Genomic DNA, 21,815 nt, shown 5'->3' with positions numbered 1-21,815 from the left:
ATTATAGAATAATTTTTAAATCCAAAATGAAATTAATGAAAATATTTATTGACGGAAATGGGTAATTTATAACAATGCTGTACTTCCAATTTATATACACAATAAAAACGAATATCTCACAACAGTTCAAACTGATTGTGATTATCTTATTAAATTCCTATTAAAATAGGCCTAAATACTTACTAAAAATTAACCCATAAAAATAACGTAATCAACTTTTTATAGAATATCAACTTTAAGTGACCGAATTTGTTTTTACAAAATATATTATAATCATGTGAAGTCTGTTGTAACATAATTTATGTAATATAATATATAATTAACCAGGGTTTTATGTTATTAACACTGGTTAAATGAGTTGAAATTTTGAATTGATGTGTTAAATAATATTATTCTTTTGCACTTGCATCATGTCTAAATTGTTATAATAATATTTTTCAAATAAAAATGTAGTATTTTTCGTAATAGCATGTATTGACGTTTAAATTACTATGGTTGCGAGGAACCATTAGTCGTAAAGGCGTTGTACGTCACTTAAAAAACGAGTTCTCAGTTAAAGTGACATAGGTAATATTATAGGGTAGTATTTCTTGTCATAGTAATGGTGGTGATTGGTTTACTACCCTAGGGCGAACTGAATCCCTTTTGTAGCCATCTGGCTCTACACAGATCTACAAATAAACATGCTTTTTGAGTTAACATGTGCACCGCCAGAAAATATCTGGAGATGTTAATTTTTCTTGAACATCTTACTTGGTAATAGAAACCTTTTTCAAACAAGACGGACTTTGTACAAAATTCATCAACGGCTCATTTTTAATTATTTATAAAGGTAATTATTTTTCTTGGCGTGTAATCGTTACTCAAAAATACAATTTTTTTAAATACACTCCTAAAAAACCGAAATATTATCATGATTTTTAAATATATTATTTGCAGTTTTTTAGCACGATTTCTACTGCCGTTTCGGGCGGGCTTATACTCTCTCTTTCTGTTCCCGGGATTGAGCCCATTACTAAGTAGGTCAACGCTACTGCCACAATGTAGTTGCCGCCGCCGCAGTTGAATTTATCGAATTGCCCTTCGCGTTTAACTCATCGGCTATTTCCGTTGCGTGTATATCGATTTATACACATGCTGACAACGCATACATCTATGATATTTACATTGCAATTTAAATTTAAGGGACTATTGAGGTCAATGACTAAAAAAAAAAAAAAACCACCAACATTTGGAGACAAAATTACGATTATGTTGTATGGTAACTGTTGTCACGTTATTATCTATTATACTCTTCCAAAGAAAATAAGCCGTTAATGTTAAAGGTATTCAATGGGTATTAGGAAAACTTATTATTTAATAAATGAAAATGGTGTAGTACCGACTCGTAACTAAGCAACCTACATAACATTTAAAATGGGATTTATATCTCCCCAGTTGGTATCCATTTCTAATGGGTCCAAAAACACCTTAATCGTAAAATTTACCGTATTCATACAAATGTAACCGCTAAATGATAATTTATTTAAGTTTTATTTTTGTTTAGTTTTCTAGTTTATGTTCTTTGTAAATATTTTCCTTATAAAATATTTTCAAATTTGGCTGTTGTGAAATTCATTAACAAATCAACTCGGCAGTTTTCGCTTTCACGAATCGGTTTCATTCGCTTTCGCAGTTTTTTCTCTACTCTTCATTTACGGCTAATTTTGCTTTCTACACCGACACGTCCTCCACGAAGGCCAGTTTACTGTCACAGCATATAAAAATTCAACATGTTTATAGGGTAGGATAGTGATAATTTTATAATTATCTAGTTAAATGATGATTTCCATTTATGTGTTATCTCGCAATGTTTGTTACAATTTACAATATTTTGTTAGTCTTAATAGTTATAAATAAATTTGGACATCTATGGCTCTTCATTTATATAGGTTTTTTTTGTAATATTCCGTTTGTATGAATTTAGTTTGTCCGTCATCATAGAACACATGTGGTGTTCTTTTAAACATATTTTTGTTTTGTGTGTTGCTTATGGGGTGTAACGGTATGCGAAGAGGGTAGATGAACCCTAGTATTAGGTCAGCGCGGCAACCTTGTAAATTGAACAGCTGACGAAGAGACGTTCTGCAGATGGCCTTGTTCGGGTGAAGATGCATCGTATTGCATCTCAACATTTCTCGTTATGTATGATAATTGAAAAACGATTGATATTTTGTAACAAAATATCAATCGTTTGCTGTTTTTTTTTATGTGTTGTGAAATATTTATCGTGAAGTCGTATTTGAGTTTTATATTGTAATAATTTATGGTTGGTAAACTTGTATATCACAAAACATACATATCTACTATGTTACTTGGTATTTGTATTAAATAAGGTCTAATGCTTATTTTCAATTGTTAAAAAAGTAATGTAATCGTTAGTTTCTTCATATTTTCATTTTCTTTTATTATATTTGCGTACCAAGTTAGATGGAATAAATTGATTTAAATAAAGACAATTTTTTTACGTGTTTAACAAACAATTATGCTATTATGTCTCGTTTTAAGTATTTTGTCTCTTTTGTAATATAAGTCACAAAAAAAAAACAAAATAGTTCCTAGTCGTTTTCCTCAAAATTCTATATATTTAGATTATATTTGGGTCACTAAACATATTTCTGTGTGTAAGAGCGTTTTTTAAATAATGCGAATTAGAAAATTTGCTACAGCGTTTGTTTTTACCCAAATTTAACGTCTTTACATTTAATTATGCCTTATTGAAAAAAATAGTTTCTATTCTAAATGTTTAAATTAACTTTTTATCCATGGTTATGTTTTAATTTCATTCTTATAATTTATAGTTGTTTTCGGTAGTTTTTAATACTAATAATTAAAAAATAATTAGGTCTTCAATCTAGGAATTTTATTTGATAAGTGTTTTTGTTAAATGAATGACTTTTCCATCTATATATACTGTAGATCCAATTTAGTATAATTGTTTGTGGTTTTGTAATTTTTCGCTTACTGCTGTTTACATTTATATTTTAAAACCTTTTGTCTGCAATTCCGAAGAATCGAACAAAAAGTGTTGTAAGATTTTTAATAATAATAATAATAACACAAAGGTAGTATCATTTATTTGTTGATGCGGTATTTTTTATTAGAAATTAATTTTGACTTGTTATAATAGTCACAATGAGAAGGTGGAACGTATTGTAGTACGAAAGGCCAATAATGAGAAACTACTACTGGTAATCTAATCGAATTTCAGTTCCGGTCATTGGCTCTGAAATCGGAACTTGGCTTTTTATAGTGATGAGTATAACCAAAATCATATTATACTACTATCCGGTGAACGAATTAACTTTTATCGTTAGATTCGTTGTAGTTGTATGACAATTTGTTCGGAATTCGCCGAATTCGATTTAAAAACTATTATTGCTTTTTGAAATTTTCACTTGTATTTCTGCATATGCAAACTATAATCATTTACTACTATTGCATTGCGAGTGCCACATTTATACGCAAAATATTTTGCAGTCGAATGTATCAATTTGTCTAGTTCTTTCTCCATAAAGTACATAAACATTTAATGTTTTAGGCTTTAATGTTAAAAATTACAGTGATCAACCGTATCCATTATGTTAATAATTGATAATCGTATGTTAATAATAACCTTGCTATCATTTTCGAAAATTCATGGTCGTTATTGATTTATTATTAAAATATTCGATCCATAACTCAATTGAATTTTTATGCCTTAAATATTATGTATAATTTATTAGACCTAAACAACTAAGCAATAACAATAAAAAAATAATAATGTATTTTTAAGTTGTACCGTTGAATGATTTCATTATTTTCTTTGCTTTTAAGGTAATATTTGTATTATAGAAATACCTTAATAAAAGTAATGTATTATCCAATAGGCACACACTTGACTAAAAAACAAATTCCTAAAGAAATTATTAATGAGATACGTATCGATATTATCTTTTTTTTTTTTTTTTTTTTGGTTATGGGTAATTCAAACACTCAATAACTTTATCTTATTGGTCCTTTCCGTAGATTAGTTCAAACATCCATATTAGAGATTATTATCTTTAGTTAACAGTTAAAAAGTATTACTGGTGTTAGTCATACTTGTAACTTAAAATATATATCATTAAAATATTTAAAATAGTCTGAATTGTTGTACTAAAAATAAATGTCGACAAAATCCTTTAATTATGCATTCGGGGCGAAATTACTTTTAGTGAGTTAATTTCATTTTAGTGGAACCTGAGATAATTAAATTGAAAAAATAAGTAATTCTACTGATGTTCTTTACGGTTAGAACTACGATGTGACGAAAATGGCCGCGCTTGTATCTTTAAACTTTATTTTGAATTATAAAGTTTTCTTTTTTAAATCTATTTTAGATTGCAGGATATTTTTTCAATAGTAATTAATTTTTGATGGCGCGCAATAGTGAAGCGTTGAAATAAACATGTAATGCAAGAGGGGCGTCGGTGAAGGACGACGCTAGTAAAATGACTTATCAAGGCCATTATTACACTGCTCTGGGAACTCTGACCATAGTGATATTGCGTATATCTTGGTCACTGTTTGAAGGTTATAAGAGAACAGCCACCGTACATAGATGTTATCGTTTAAGAAACGATGCTTGTGCTGAACTGACTTGTACGCGTTAAAAAATTAAGAGGGAAAAACTATTTTTAAAATAGTATAATTTGTCTTTCTGAATCCTACCTATAGTCATTCTCGCATTACCATATTATTTTTTATGAGCGTCGACAACTTTGATTGAGAAAGTCTAAAAATTGATATTTTAGAATTTAAAAATTTATAGTCATCTATTCTCTTCTGGATAACATAATATTTTTAAATTGTTTGTAAATTTCTAGTCGAAATTTTATCGTAGATGTAAATAACATACTCTTCTTAGACTAACTAAGACAATAATGTGGCTTTTAATTAAGATTTTACCATTTATGTATGATTTTTTTAATAATAAAATATGTATATACTTTTTCAATTAAAGAAAAGAGACTGATTACACGTATATAACTTATACGGGTAAACCGATGTAACGACAACTTAGATTTACTTTTTTACGATGTTGTAAATTATCGACTCTTATTTTTCACATTGAACGTGTTCGTTAATAGTCGTGTTCGAACAATACAGAATAAACATTTCTTAGTCACAAAAGGCACACTGTTATACATAAGTATATATCAAAGTAATAATGTCAAGTGCGCGCGACCTTGTGTCTGTGGAATTTGCACCTCTATCGTCCCTAAGCTCCAAGCGGGTGATCGTTTACAAAAGGTTTCATTTTCGCAACGGTTTAATGTCACGCGATATCCAAAAATAGATGCAACTACACGTGAATTGCGAAACGGCGGTATTCATCCGTGACGGCAGTATTGTTTAAATTGTTGGCTTTAATGTTAAATAGTATAGGTGCTCTTGGTGTGTGTGTATTGGGTCGTCAACGTCGACCATAACCTTAGTCAATGACAGTTACTGCCAGACATTGAGGACCGTTTTTCACGATCTCCATCTAAATTATTATCGCGCGCTGTATTGATTTAAATAGGCCATCCTTTGAACAATTCAGAATTTGCTCTTTATCAGCTAGCAAACTGTTCCCGAAAATGTAACAAGGTCATATAGTAAAATTCGCCGGGCACAAATGTTGTGTATTTAAAGGTGTAATAATAACATCCAATTTGTTTTCCTGCGATATAAAATGATAGCGCGTTATTTAAATGTAATGTTTAAACCTTCCGAAAGTGGTATAATATACTTAGCGCTGCCATAGTAATGGAACGTGGCAACTGAATCAATATTTAACCATGTGGTAGGCTCGTAAAAATGAAAATAATACTCAAGTACACGTTACATTTCAGTTATGTTGGCAAACACTTTTTCATAAAGAAGTATCAAAAATGATTTTTTTTTGTGAATGTTTGAGAATAATTTATTTTCATTGAAGAACGACGAGGACATTTGCTCAAAAGATTTAACTATTCAATGTTATGTCAACTCGACATTTTTTACCGAGTTCCGGGATCATAATAATACATCTAACAAATATTACGTGCAAGTTTTAATATTGTGTACTGCCCTTTCAGTTTCAGCTCAACAGCCCCTCCCCACTGCTCTTAGTACACATAATCATAGGTTTAACTATTGCTGCTTTTCTATAAAACTCAGTGTCGCGTTTGCCAAGTAATAAATAATATTAGACCTTCATTGTATTCTCTGAAATTAGCAACTAATATTAATTGTCACGAGAGTTCTTGTAAGGCGTTTTAAAAATGTCCAAAATTACTTTAGTACTTTGCTCGTGGTATTAGTAGTTCGCGATAGCCAGCTGAGTTGATGTTTATAATCAGAATAAAAAATTTTCCTGGAAAAATATTCATGTATTATGGATTTAAAATAAAATTTTTTTGTGACGGAATAAAAATTTCAACAAATGGACAATGTTGTTTTAATTAAAGTAACCGCTTATTAATTTATAATTTATTAATTTACAAATAATATATCTTGGTCGTAAATAAAAAAAATGCATTCTTATTATTTTTAAATTGTTTAATTGTTAAATTAATTAAAATTAAAACATAAAGTTTAATTGCTGTGCAATTAATTTATAAAAATCGCGTTGTTAGTAACTCACATGAGTTTTTTCTTCTGTAAAGATCGTAGTACATATTTTTAACGATGTAATATTCACTTCCATTGTTTTATTTGTTTTTATTTCCTAAAATGATTTTGTACCTTTTTTTACACTTCTTAAAATGTATATTGTAGTAATGGTTGAAAATTGTTAAATAAAAATTTTAAATGGTCAGCCTTATATTTATAACTTGGTGCGAGTTTTCCGTTATAAATAATACACCGCACATATTTTCAATTGTTCAAAAACAAGAACATTAATAGTTTACATTGTTATAATGGCAATAACAAAAATAATTGTTTTATTTTTATTTTTAAAACGTTCTTACTGGAGAGTGCATTGGACTTTTTAATTGAAATCTTTATTATTGACATGAATACGATGGTGTAGTACTGTATGCTACCCAATTAATATTATTCTTAGTGGTAGAAGTCAGAGCTTTGATCAACAATCGTTATACTATTTTATGTTGTGTAGTGGGTGAGGTTATTGCGGTAAATGAGAAATACTTGAAAAGCGGTCGTAAAGCGCAAGCGTTTCAAATTCACCTCTCCGTCCAATACGAGACGAATTTATATTTGCCTTTTGAGTGCACGCGCATTTGATGCAACAGGAGAAACTGCAAATAGCTTAACCTAGGTCAGTCCCAAGTACTAATTTAAAGTTTCCTTGACAATTTTTTTTCACACGTATGTATCAATTGCGACCACTTATAGTAATACATTCACATAAATTAACTTCCACGATAGTGTTGTCGTCCAATATGTGCGAATAAATAATATTCATACTTACTTGATGAATTGCTTTTTTTCTACAGTGTTTTTTTTTTATTACTGAATATTTTGTGATGTTCATTAATTGACTAGGGGTACACTCATACTTTTGTATGTAAACAATTTAGTCTTTCGATGTCACTAAGAATTTAAATATACATAGTGCCACGTATCTAACTAAACAATTATAACCTTTGATGCTACTATCGTTTTGATGAAATTTTCAATTAATATTTGCATTCAGAGCATTTTTTTTTAATTAGAATTTTTAGCGCATTTCTATCGAAACATTTTTTTGAGTCCATGATTACTTTAGGACGATTACTTATCAGGTTATTAGCATTTTACTTTATTAAGTGGGTGTATGGAAAAATCAGTACGGGCTGTATTCAACCGCATTATATATATCCATCCCATATATTTAAGTACTTGTAACTCAACGAGAACTTATTTTTAAATTGTTACGAACCAAACAAAATTTTTTGTAAAGAAATTGCTAAATAGTTGTTTCAGAATTTTGAAAAAATTATTTTTTTTTATGAGTTATTAATAATAAAAACTATAATTTAAACGTATTTTCCATAAAGGCATTAATTATTTAAAAATAAATTTACTAAATTAAAATAAGATTAATAATTATGAACATTGTCAGTTAAATCTATTTGAGCCGCTCTGTATATTTACGGTGCATCAATGTAAAAGATATTGAATTGGTAGACGTGCGGCGATGTGAGATTACTGATCCTTTTTAAAAATTTACGTTAATAGCTATTTGTTAGAATTCATTTTTTTCTAAGGATATATAAAAATAATCCCTATTCTCTTAAATGGGAGGTTTAATTGGTTTAACAATAAGTCATGAGTAACTGATATTATGAAAACATTTATTTTTATATCTTAGTGACGTCAATATTATACAAGTGTAGGATGTTAAAATGTATTTTTAGATTTTGTTTTGATTGCATATCATACATCTTGATGTTTGAAAAGTATTGATTAAATGTCTTGTGGTACAACAAAAATTACACAAGTGTTAGTAGTTTCAGCTCAGGTTTCAGTTGTATTTATGAAGCCGCGAATTGAGAATTGCTTCATTCATAAATGATATTTATAGTCTGTATTTATAGTTGACGTTGATAACAGATATTTCATTGATGTGTGTGATTACAAATCGCTTTGTCATCCGGTTTAATAACAATTTTACAATTTATTAATCGGCTATGTCACATTGCAATGTCTTTAAATTTTATGTTTCCTCTATGATCATTTATCATTAGATTTATCTTGTATGAAACAGTAAGTGGCACTAATAATGTTTTTTTTTTGTTTCAGGTATGTTAAATTTTACTTGACGTATAGAGAATATGAAACGATACTATGATTATTAAACATCAGTATAATAAATACTAGTCTGTAGCTAATGGTGAGTAAAAGTGAACACGACGACGTTTGGTCACTGAGATGGCCGCTTTAAAAAATTATTTACTTATTCATTTTTCGTGTAGAAAAAAAATTGTAATATGACAGACGTGACGTGCGTTGCATTATTTTGTTAGGCAATCTTAGGTAGAGGTATTATAATTTATTATACATTATGTGGTCTTCTCATAACCCGTAGACCGTTTCCCGTTTTTATTTAAATTTTAAGAAAACCGGTAAACAAATTTCAACCGATATATGTGGACGTATAATGTAAAAAACTGTATTGTACATTGTGTGCGCGTACGTGTACAAGATTTCAATCGGCCCGTTGGTTCGTTTTCCAAATCTTATGCTAACGAAAATTTTTACATTAAGTGTATGACGAATAACCTCGTGAAATATATTCAGACACTAAAGACAGTACTTTTTTTTATTATTGAACTCGGACAGTTGAAACGTTAGCTAGCCTAACGAACAAGTTGTTAAGTTATTAAAAATTTACCTCATAATGTACCCTGGAAATCATCGTTTAAAATTATCTTATCTTATCACAAGTAATTCACCGTTAAATATCGTGTCGAACAAGTTTTTAATGAGTGATGATTGAATTGCGCCAAAAGTTGTTTCTGTTTTAAAGCACTAGTGTGAGGTCAATGTGTGAGAACTTGTTTATGACCAATTGTAGCATTACAGTACTAAAATAAATGATTATTAATTAAACTGAAACTGGTTTTAAAAAATTTGGAAGAATATTCAAATATGACATATAAACTGTGTTGAAATTTAGTATTTATTTTAAAATATAAAATTCAATGTAATTTGGTGGATAATATTTATGTCCAGTAGGTAATATACAATTGTAAATTCGTTGTACAAATAGTATCACGTACAAAGTAGTACTCTATGAAAATTAAATGATTAATGTCTAGTGACACATGTAGTAGTAGTATACTTCTTCATGACCATGACGATTTAGGAATATTAAATCGGTTCAGAAAAATAATTATCCGCACGACTACCGCCCGACTTTATGTACTCCTTTATAATGCATATGAAATTTGCTGCACGCATAAACCAAGGTCACTAACTAATTTTCAATTATTAGAAAATAATTGTTTTAATTGTGAACAAAAGCTATTTAATGTTAACAAAGGATAATAGTTGTCATCAGTTGCTGTCTTNTATGAAATTTGCTGCACGCATAAACCAAGGTCACTAACTAATTTTCAATTCTTATTAGAAAATAATTGTTTTAATTGTGAACAAAAGCTATTTAATGTTAACAAAGGATAATAGTTGTCATCAGTTGCTGTCTTTGTACTAATTGTCACTTCTTAAGTACGATCTATTTCAATGATTTTTAGACAAATTATTAAATGTTCCGGTTTAAATTAATTCGTTAAGTTAACCGATGTATTTTATCGAAATAGTCTAAAGAGGAAATTTCTTTTTAGCTATTTGGAATTAATTAATTTTCATAATGATAGTACATAATATAAAAATTCTCAACACGTAAATTTCAGAAAAAAAATCACGAATCGGTAATCAAAAAATAATTATATATTCTGTGCTTACTTCCATGTACAGTTTTTATGGTCTGTGTCTTAAGTTTTCCTGATAGCTTCAATCGAAACATTAATTTTCTATTAGCGGTAAATTTTCTACTTGTTCATTTTTTTAGCGTATTACAATTTTTCTGTCCATTAATGATTTATTGTTAATATAATATGTATCTTTTTTAAAAAATAATATCACTGTGTAATATCCAAACTTTGTCCTATTCAACAGGTAATATATTACTAAAAGAGTTTTACAATTAATTTATAAGATAAATTGAAATCCTATTCTGTAATTGTACTTATTTATTAAACACTTATGAATACTACGACGATTAAGATGGAAAAATACCAATGGATAAATCCCGACCATCATAGTATAGCGGTCGATGATCAAAAACAACCAGTTCTTAATGAGAACGGCGATCTAATAGTTTTGGATAACGAGAGTGAGTATAATTATTACCTCATAAAAATGACCCTTAAAAAAAACGTATTATCAAGTTGGAAAGAGTGTTATGTATGACGACAAAACCAAAATTTTTAGGCGGAAAATGTATTGCTGTGCCAAATTCCGACGAAGTTTTGGAAATATTCGGTTTTGGATACTCATCGGGCTATGGTTCCCCGACAGGTTCTCCCAAAGATTCACCCGAACGAGATATGAAACCTATTGTACAAGTAGTAACAGGTAAATCATAAAAAACGGAAAAATTGAGTAGTAGCCATTGAAGTTATCGATGCTCTGTTTGTTTCATATTAGTACTATAAAAATAAATTTGAAAACAAACAATAATGTTAGAGAGATAATCTGCGTTTTTATTTTTACTTTTACAGTAGTAGGCAAAAATAATTTTGAAAGGCCCCTCTGTGTAACTTTGTAGTGTACTATGTGTGCACGATAATTTGGCCGTTGATTTCTTAAATTTTCAATACTAATACTAATGTATCGAAAATTTATCGTTATAATTAATGTTATCAACACATTCTTAGAAAAATAAAACTCAGATTACTACGGTTTTTAGACTGTTGTCGGCCTAAGGAAATTGTTCTATATATATTTGAGGAGTTCAAAACAAAGTATTAGTAACTTTCTATCAAATCAATGACATAGCTAAGCTTCAGTGCTTTCTCGTGGGTTAATTGTTACTAATAACATAATACTTAGGCGCTAGTAAGACCATATGATAAAACAAGAAAAAAAATCCTCTTAGTCCTTCTTAGTAAATATCGTGACAATGCCCCTGAATCAAATATCTCAATATTTAATGTGCTATAATTTTTGGTAAATTATTTTTCCATTTTTTTAATACTGCAATTTTTTATTAATAATGGATCACTATAATAGTGTAAACAATTAAATTTTATATTCAAGTTGTAGTGATATTAAATTGTTATCTAATAAAATAAAAATAAATTAATGACCTCGAACCATCGTAATATTCTGAGTTTGCATTGATATCATTCAACGTGGTTCGTTGTTTGTCTACATTATTATGTGCTCTCTCTCTGCCATTGCACTGGCTATTCTAAAATATTTATAATAATTCAACTAAAACTTCGTTTATAGATGTTAGTTCGTTGAGTTTTCAATTTAAGGTCACGCTATGTTGATTGCACGGCTATGTTAATTTTTTTTATAAGTTGTGGTTTATTCAATATAAGCAATAATTTCAATATATAATGTGTACTAACCTAACTTAATAGAGTTTATGTTGCAATCAATTCTGTTGCAATTATATCCTGCAGATAATAATTGATACGTTGCGTTAATTTTTTTCACTGTGTAAGTTTGAGATTGTTAAACGCAATAATTTGCAATATTTTTTATGTATTTAGCGATACTGTCAGTATTTCCTAAATTTTTATAGCACCACACTAGTATTTAATTTTAATCATTGCCCGAAACTTGACAGTAATTTTTTAAAGTTAATTTTACTAATAGTCAATCATTTATATCAATGACATAAAGCGTTTAAATTAAAAATGTTTATATCTATTTCTTAAAAAATGTATTGCATAATCGACGCACTTAATTATTTACAGTTTGATTGCTACTCGCACATTTTCTTTTTTTTTTATCAATTAAGGTACTACAAGATCGCTTACAAAAATTTACTTTCCTTGTATGTCTGGTTCAATTTTGATTTTCTTGTCGTCTGTTATTCATAACTTAAGATTATTTATTACCTATCTACTGTGTCGTAATAATTTACAGATTTTGTGCATTTGTAATAATATTATTGCTTTATTAGTGCGCTATAAACAAGATTACCTCTATGTGTCTTGTTAATTAGTTTTCTCGTTTAATGAATAAAACTTGTATTTCTAAGTAAACAAAAACTTAAGCGATAAATAAATATTCTTGTGCAATGGCTAAAGAGGAGTACAGAAATAATGAATTAATTTCACTTTGTTTATGACATGATTGAAATCCCATTAAATTTCAAGCAACTATAAATCATTTGAAACTGTTATTAAGGTTGGACTTGGATGTGTTTAAGTAATTATTTTAAAATAATAATTAATTGATCTATGAGTACTAGTGTTTTATTTTTTTACAGTATTTTTATAGATTAATATTGAAACGAAGTAGAGATTCTTTGGTATTTTTTTTTTTTATGATATTTGTAGCCTGTAGGTTATCTCGACTATCATGAAAAGTTTTTAATGTTTGATATGAGATGATGTTTGCATCTATGAACGCATTAAAAAATGAAGTCATACCACTAAGCATTGAAAAACAGGCATAATGATTATTAAAAAAAAAAATACATATATGTATATAAATTTTATGGCATATAATAATTAAAAAAAAAAACGATTTTTAAAAAATAATATATTGAATAAAGTAAACAATTTTACAAGAATAAAATCAAATGACTTCCAAAACGTATTTTGTTTTTAAACGAATGTTGGACATTTTTCATGTTACTGGATCGAGATAACCCAACTTGCTACGAATTTATTTATTTGTGTACTGTTTTAATGTAATCATATAAAAATATCAGATGCCGATCAACTGCTTTGGAGTATGCGGACACCTTGTCAGAAGGATATCGAAGCCACTAGAGAAATGTTGGCTTTGGTCGCATCGAAAAAGTATCAAGACATGTTCAATGATCAGTGCACTGTAAAAATACGCGTCTGGAAACGCATCTGCGAAGAATTAATGAACAAAGGTTATCGTATAGCCGATTCCGTCAACGAGGGTGGTATCAAATGCCATCAGAAATGGCGCAATTTAGAAAAATCGTACCGGAATTATCTGATCAGTTCTACGGACCCGAATAGTTCTGCCCCGAAAAAACCACCGCCGTATTTCGAAGCTCTACACGAAATACTTAAGAAGAAGAAAAAGTACGCTAACGCAGCCACCTACACTCAGACCGTTGTCGTGGGCGAAGACATGATGACCGACGGCGACGGAAGCGGTGGTCATCTAAACGATACGGACGTACTAGACGACATGGAAGACGGCGACGGCCAGAACGATGACCATTGTTATGTCGTCAACAGCTCGGGACACGTTTCCAAGAGATTCAGAGTTGATCCTCTGACCGTGTGCACTACGTCCGGTGGCTCCGGTTCGGGCGGCGGCAACGCCGGTGGGACTCGAGGCAGGCAACCGCAGCAACAGCCCGACGTACTCGAGCAGATCCTAGAGCAGATGGTTCGGGTTCATAGAGACACTATGGCTATGCACGAACGACACTATAACAGAATAGAAAAGCTAATGAAAGAGAACTCGACTCAGACCAAACGGTTGGCCGACGTGCTAGGGCAACTATTGGTCAACAGAGAGGACAAAAACGACAAGTCCATCAACATGGGATCGGACGTGGAATGACGATGTTCACGAACTAATATTAGCGAATAACTAATTATATCAGTTATTATATAAATAATAATTAATTATTTAAGTTTTAAATACCTCATGTAGTGACCGCGTTTTTTTCTAATGAAAATTCTCAATTTTAATTGGTTTTCTGATCATTTAATGAATTTAACTTAAGTTTTTTTTTTTAATGTACATTTTATTTTGACAGCCACATTTTATACATAATGAAAAGCTTGTATTTTATACATTTTATTTTATAAACAAAACTATGCATGTTAGTATTTGATTACATCGGTGGCTGACATTGGTGCACAACATAGCTAACATTACGCTGTTAAATAAAAAAAAAAAAAAAATGTATAAAATAAACACGTTCATCCAATTTATTACTTAAGCAATTGATAACATTATACCAAATCTTGGATTATTTTTTTATTATTTAATTATCGATTTCTGTTTGCCGTCTTTCGTCCTCTCAATTAAAACAGCGTTGTAATAATTAATTCTAATGCAATTTTTTTTATGCACATGGTTTAAGTGTTCTATAAGAGTTGTTTACCGTGTCATTTGAACATATTTGAAAAACTGCAAGCATACAGAGTGTGGTGGGTGGGTAACGTTTACGTTTGACCGTAGCCGTTGCGAAACACTCTACTCGACGCGTTTTCGCCGTACTGGTATTTTTTAATGCGCTCGGTACACGCGTAATATTGTTTTTCGTTTGTAGTTCTCTCTCTATCCGTCTTTGCATGTGCCATAATATTTGTAGGCAAAGGGGAATCAAAACGCACACACACACGTGACACAATGAGGTCTGGTCGACCATAACCTGGGACAAGGTTAATTCGCTTGTCCCTGTACCACACACAATGTTATAAATATATATGTATTAGAGGTTCATGACCTGCAGGCGTTGTAAAAACTCTCGAAACCATTCAAGTGCATAAAATAGCCGTCTTATTTGTGCACATGCGTAAATGTGCATTACACATGCACGTGATGCATTTCCATGTGCGTAACCGGTAAAAATATTTGAGCTGCCCGAGAGAGGGGCGCAACATGTGCCGACGACTCGGTTGGTTACTACTCGTTCAAATTATTAACTTAATCATTTGCATCGCCGTTTGTTGTGTACAAACATTTTAATTGCGACCACTTCAAAATAAAGCGAGTCTGCTTTTTTACGGTTGCATTTTATTGTAATAAATTGCTTGTCACTAAACTTTTATGGTTTGATTACCAATAGAAATTCATTGTATTATTACTGAAACTTCTTGTTATTAGTACTAGCGTTGTTAGCAAGTTCACATAGCCGCATTAGAAAAATAAAAAAGCTTTGTCGGGCGGTATACGATGTATGGGCGTTAAGCCATTACAAACTTTGTACCCGGAAACATTCAAGGTCGATATTAAGACGTGTGTTAATTGTTATACGCGTTAACACTATGCCTGGTAATTGTATTACTTGGTAAATCGGCGTGTTTTTCGATCGTTATTTTTTTGCGAATCGCCTTATTATACTCGTTTTGTGCATTTCGTGTAAGTTCCCTGCTTACGTTTGTCGCTGCTGTTTTCACTGTGAATTTTTATTGTTAAAAGCAAAAGAGTTGCATCATTTCTCGCCGCATATTTAGCTTATCCGTAATATTTCCGGGAAATTGATATTGGGCGACTAATTCTATTCGTTGTATATGAGCAATTGTTCTGTAATTTTCATTTGCTTACAAATCTACGAGGAATGTATTTGAATAATATTATTTTTGTAGCAGTTAATTAGTATCATTAAATTATTCTCCGTTGGCCTCCGACAATACTTATTGTAGTTAAAGAAACTCACAGCAACACTGAAGACGCGAATAGTTCAAGTCATTTCAATTAATATTCCGTATTTATAGTACTATAGTTATTATGATAAAGTTTTTTTCGTATACATTCGGAGAAAGATAAAATGTTTATTCAAGGACGTGTTTTATTTGTATTAAGCTCGATAGATTACACGTTTCGTTATCCAGAAATTCCCTTTACGCCAAATTACAATGGTCTAATATTTTTAATGGATAAAAAGTAATCTTCTTGACAAATGGTTCGTGGATCTTTCGATTTATTTAAAAGGTTATACAAGTAGGAACTTCAGAAGAATGCGAAAAATCTAGTTAAATAATTTCGGAGTACATTTGATTTGTACGTTCTCAAAATTTATTTTGTTTAGTGCGACTTATAATTCAGTGATCATGTTATCATTGAGCATTTCATTGTATGAACTATGTAATGAAAACAGCTATCAAAGTTATTGATTTTGACGTTGTTTATTTTACGTCAAACGAGCGTTGACATGCACAAAGGTTAACGGTTTTAAGTCGCAGTATCAGTTATCATTGAAGAATTTCGAATACTCTCGGAGATTTTAATATATAAAATAATAACATTGTAACAAAGTTATAAAAAAAACTGTTTTTCCCTGGCTTGATGTCTTTTCACGCGCCGCGACGACCTTCACATTTTGTGTTCACTTCATAGTTGACTACTCTCTCTTGACTTATCGTTTTATCACGCGATAATATATAGGAGGGCTGTCTTAAAAGGATTTACGTGAAATTTGTTCATGCAACATGAGTCACTCGACGACATTGGTCCAGTTTCATGTTGAGATAAATCGTGATACGCATTTTGATTATCGTTACAAACTTTGTTTTAGTCAAGTTTTTCTAATCACAGTTGGCTTAGAATTGTTCGATGACAGATAATTTCATCGAAAGGCTTTCGAATCTTTGACCTTGTTATTTATAGTTTTTCTTTAAAAATAAGTTATAAATTAAAGTGCAAAACGTTGACGCCAAATTTACCGTTGTAATGAAATAACATACAAATTTGACACGAGACGTTGACGCAACCTTTGCATTGTTTTCGAAGAGTACCTAGGAATGTAAATTGATGGGCGATTTCGTATCTTGAGGTGTGTGTCTTGCCTTCCCTCAATGGTGCTCACTTATATGATTCACTGAAAGACTTAAATAATTAATAGGTTTAACAATGTCACTAATATACAAACCTCGAAGCTGTACATTTTTAATAGGTATGTAGAAATCTTATAAGATGCTCGAATACCTATTTAAGTGTTTTTCTATATATTAATATATATATATATATATATATCTTCATTGTTCGTGCCTAAAAATAACTTGTATAATAAGTAAAATAAACTTAATATTAATATGAAACTTGTCTTTTATTTTTTGAAGGTTTAGAGATCAGTTAAAAAATCAATGAAATAATAAAAAAACTTATTGTTATTAAAAGAATATTGTATTTCGGTAATGAAAATAACTATATTATAAATACGATTCTCAAACAAAGTTAATAATGGCAAACTACCATAAAACACTGATAACATAGAAACGATTGATGATGAAAGTAACAACATAAGTGTATAAACAACATACAATGTATACGGTAAAAAATAATTATTAGACGTTTGGAAAGTCTCAACTCTGAATTGCATGAAACTTGCGATTGATCTTCCGTCGTAAAAGTGGAATATCAATTAATTCTTATTAGTTCATCATTTGTTGTAATTTACATGTATTTCTATTTGATCAGTGGCGCAGCAACCAGGGGAGTGTCCAGTTCTAGACTCCCCATCGACATTAAATCATAATAAAGGGGTGGAAAAGTGACTCTCCCTAATACTCTACGTTTTAAAGCTATCTAGACCGCCATATAAAATTTCTAATTACGCTACTGCATCCCAGTGGCTATATAATTAAATTTTTGAATACAGAACTACTGTATCCTTCCAAAGGAATCGACTTGAATGAGGAAGGAACATGGTGCTGTGCAAATAATTGATTCAAACCAAGTAAAAATGTCCCCACCGATTTGATCAAATGCATTTTACTTGCATCTTTGGAGGTATAAATAACAGTTAAAATATGCAACGCCAATGATATTGAGCCGATCAAACATTGATAGAATGTTTTAGTGTCATAAAGTTTTGTTTTTTGCACTTTAACGATAAGCTTGAATCAGTAACTTGATTTTTGTAAAACATAATTGAAATCGTAATTAATGAGAAATAAAAACAGTGACAAATTTTGTTTGCCATATATATATATTAGTATGTTGAAATAATTTCTTAATTACCTAGCAACTATCTTGTTTAAACTTATTCTCAATTATAGTTGATGAATTATTATTGATAAATTGTTATTTGTTACTTAGAAACAATTACAAATACAATATTACTGATTCATTTAATGTAATTATGTACCAATTTACATTATTATAATTTTTGAAAATTTTCAAATGAGAAAATATTATATACGAGTAAAAAATTTTATTGTGTTAATGTTGCGAATGTTATGTTATTAGATTTGAATTTTTTATTTAAATTAAATATTTATTTATTGATATACAACGAATAATTCGCCAAAACAGGCCAATTATTGGCCTGTTTGCTGGGTAGGCACAGTTTTCTTCGGGTGTTGAGTTCAAAAGTATCGGTAACAGTGTAACTCGAGTATAAATATTAGGCCAAGGGAATGTATAAATAACGTAAGCCAACGGTGAAATTAGAATATTAGTTAGATCTCCAACGGCAATTGCATTAATGGATTAATATTCCGGCCTTCATAGTGGATTTAAAAGCTAATAAGGTCGGCCGATTTTGCATGAGTCGAGTGTAACGTTTAAGGTCAATGTGACATTTTATAGTCGGAATTTACTTGTTTTCAGTATAATTTAATGATGTTTTGTTACACGAATCGAATCGATTTGATTGCGCGACTACAACGAGTACCACAACGTTGTTACTTTTAAATAAATATATTGTAACTACATTATGTCATCAGAGATTCGGTCAACAAATACGGCAATTATAGATAACGTTATTTTTTATGCTTTTGATGACGTTCGATATTCCTATCCTTTAATCGGCATTGACCGATGATCGACATAACAACTACATCTTGATGTGTAGTGGCTGTGTCTTATGCAACACCATCCTAAGATCGGTGATCGCTACAGTAAAAATGTCATGATATTTCATACGCTGTATTATCCCAAACGATCCGATTGGGACATACAGTACCTCGAAGGAGTTCTTTCATTGAGCATGCCGTTGGGATTTAAAGTGGTGTACTCTTATTTTTTAGTGTAATGTCCGGATGTTCGTATTGTCGGTGTAAATGGCGATAGACCGTACGGAAACGGTCGTTATTATTTTTGTATTATATTGTATCCACTGCGCTGCTGTAGCCCATGGGTTAGTTCTTCTATGCATAATATTGTTTCTGTAAACTAGTACGTAGCGTGTGCATCGTTTGTGCTGTGCTTCGGGTCAGTGCTTTTTTTTTTTTTTAAATTCATTTTTATGTTTTTTTTTTCCACGGACCATGTTTTTTATCTGATTTAGAAACCAGTTTTTGCTCGTGACGGTTGCACGCCACAGCTCTAGAGAAATTACTTATTCCGTCCGGTCTCTAGTCGCCCTCTACTTGTGCTGCCTCCCGCGCATCCTTATGTCGTTACCAGTTCCCGGATCGCTCTGGGTCGTTATTTTGTGTTGGGCATTAAAACGGCTCGTGATAAGCGAAACGATGAATATGCATTCCGCATATTTGTGCAAGGAATTTCGGAGAGAAGTCTCGACTTAGAACACACTTTAATAATCTACATTTTTACCCGGTCAAATCATTCAACCTTGTTGACTTTTAAAACGGAACCGAGTAACCTTATTGTCATTTAACTTAAATAATATTAAATGTAAAAGACGTCGTCATGTACTCGAATTAGTTTATTTCGAGGTTGATCACAAAGCAGTTCCACGAAAAGACTTGTTTTAAAAACATAATTTTATCATTTCGAATAAAGAGTAACTTTCAAAAAGTCAATTTATTCATGTTATTTATTTAGTATTGTTGTTTTTGTACAAAACGACCGGCAAATTTTCTTTAGACGTTTGTGAAAACTACTTTGATAATCAAAAATGCTCATTAGTGTGTTAAGCATAATTAAATTTTGTTAAACATTAATGTTAATTTAAGTTTAGCTTCGGGGTGTAGTCGATCATACGAATATCTATTACACCTTATCAAAACCAACGAAATGTATACTATAGTGTATGTATTGTAACGTATAACTCTTTGAGAAGTACTCAAATTATTACTATTTTTATTATCCTCTCTTGTGCATCAATTGATCAACTATTAACTTGAACAGCAAGGAAAAATTTAAAACTCTACACTTTGCTTTTTATTACAGGTCGAGAATATAAAATGTCTATCATGTAAATATTGTGTAAGGTAAGGTCATTAAGATTTTATTAGTAGGAAACCAGCACGTATAATTCCACGTACATTTATATTGTTATCGACGTTTTTTTTTTTTTTTTTTAATTTCTTTTAGGTTCCTAGTTTGCTCTTGTTCATTATAGTTAGAATTCAACGGGAGGGGAAACTACACTGTGGATCATTATAATTTATTTCTCCGCGGGACTTAATTTATCATGCGCAATTTACCATGACATGAATTTTCATAATCAAACGACTCGCATGTTATTATAAGCAACCACTACAGAAATTAATTACTAGTGGCTTTTTTACATTAGTTTTCATATCAACCCGTAATTATCGTTAGACGTGTCATTATAATATTGACGTAGATACTATTGAGTTTTCGGAAATAGACTGCACGACATCAAAAGTGTTTCCCTTTTGTTTCTGTAAAAAAAATACGTTTTGTTTTTTTGCTTACCCCGTCCATAATACACGGACAACGTCTTGCCGTGTTTTGACTACGAGCAAAATATGTTTGGTTTCCTTGTTAACTATGTTTTTATTTGTTACATACGATTTTGCCATTTTGTGAAAATGCAACTTCTACACACTGTGATGTACTACTATATAGTACACTTATGTACTAAAGGAAATGTTATGTGGATCTCGAAAACAACTTTTTTGACTAACCATATTATTTAAAACACTTTTCATTAGGTAACCGTACTCGGCGATAATTATCAACTACGTAGACAACAACACATTTGCATTTTATCTAATATTCTGAAATACTTGTATTTAAAATCGCCGCAATCGTTAATATTCTTCGCGGGTCATCGTCGTTTGTCTCATAAGCTCCAGTCTTTTTTTGACACCGAAGATACGTTTTACTTTGAATTCTTGCCAGATGACAAATTACTTGATCGGGTCATTTTATTTTCCCCTGTCATCTTAGTAACATCACTATAAATTTTTGTGCTGCGCAATGTTTGAAGTTTTTGTCGGTTACAAAAGAAGTTACTTAAAAACTTCAACTGGATTATAAGTTTTACTTATAATAATTTGTAAATTTTTTTTTATTTTCGGTTCAGAGTAGTTTCGAAGCGATTTTCTCCACATTAAAACAGCCTAAGTTTAAATATTCGTTGAACTTGATAAAAAAAAACTCGTGTGGTAATTATACTTTTCCTTTTTGTGATTTTGTAATAATATCATATTTATAACATAAATAAATAGCATCGTTTTTAGCCCTCTTTTTTTTTTTTTTTTTTTTTTTTTTTT

General features: G+C 30.5%; 2 protein-coding genes across 3 annotated transcripts in view; both read left to right on the top strand.

Annotated features, from left to right (window-relative positions):
* LOC126907818 (uncharacterized) overlaps positions 1-15,211 on the top strand; it is a 28,436-nt gene extending 13,225 nt beyond the window's left edge. For both annotated transcript variants that reach the window (XM_050689424.1, XM_050689425.1), the window contains 4 exons: positions 8,776-8,866; positions 10,654-10,870; positions 10,969-11,112; positions 13,433-15,211. In XM_050689424.1, coding sequence (XP_050545381.1) covers positions 10,741-10,870; positions 10,969-11,112; positions 13,433-14,271 — 1,113 coding nt within the window. In that variant the 5' untranslated portion in view covers positions 8,776-8,866; positions 10,654-10,740 and the 3' untranslated portion in view covers positions 14,272-15,211. The remainder of the gene's footprint in view (positions 1-8,775; positions 8,867-10,653; positions 10,871-10,968; positions 11,113-13,432) is intronic.
* A 5,309-nt stretch (positions 15,212-20,520) lies between these two features.
* Positions 20,521-21,815, top strand: part of LOC126907817 (ecdysone receptor-like) — a 36,259-nt gene continuing 34,964 nt past the window's right edge. The window contains exon 1 of the mRNA XM_050689422.1: positions 20,521-20,561. The gene's annotated coding sequence lies outside the window, so the exon portion shown is untranslated. The remainder of the gene's footprint in view (positions 20,562-21,815) is intronic.

Source organism: Daktulosphaira vitifoliae, unplaced genomic scaffold (assembly GCF_025091365.1).
Source record: "Daktulosphaira vitifoliae isolate Bord-2020 unplaced genomic scaffold, ASM2509136v1 Scaffold_5, whole genome shotgun sequence".
Lineage (NCBI taxonomy): Eukaryota > Metazoa > Arthropoda > Insecta > Hemiptera > Phylloxeridae > Daktulosphaira > Daktulosphaira vitifoliae.
Note: the sequence above shows the minus strand (reverse complement) of the source record. Positions and strands in the feature narration are given on the sequence as shown.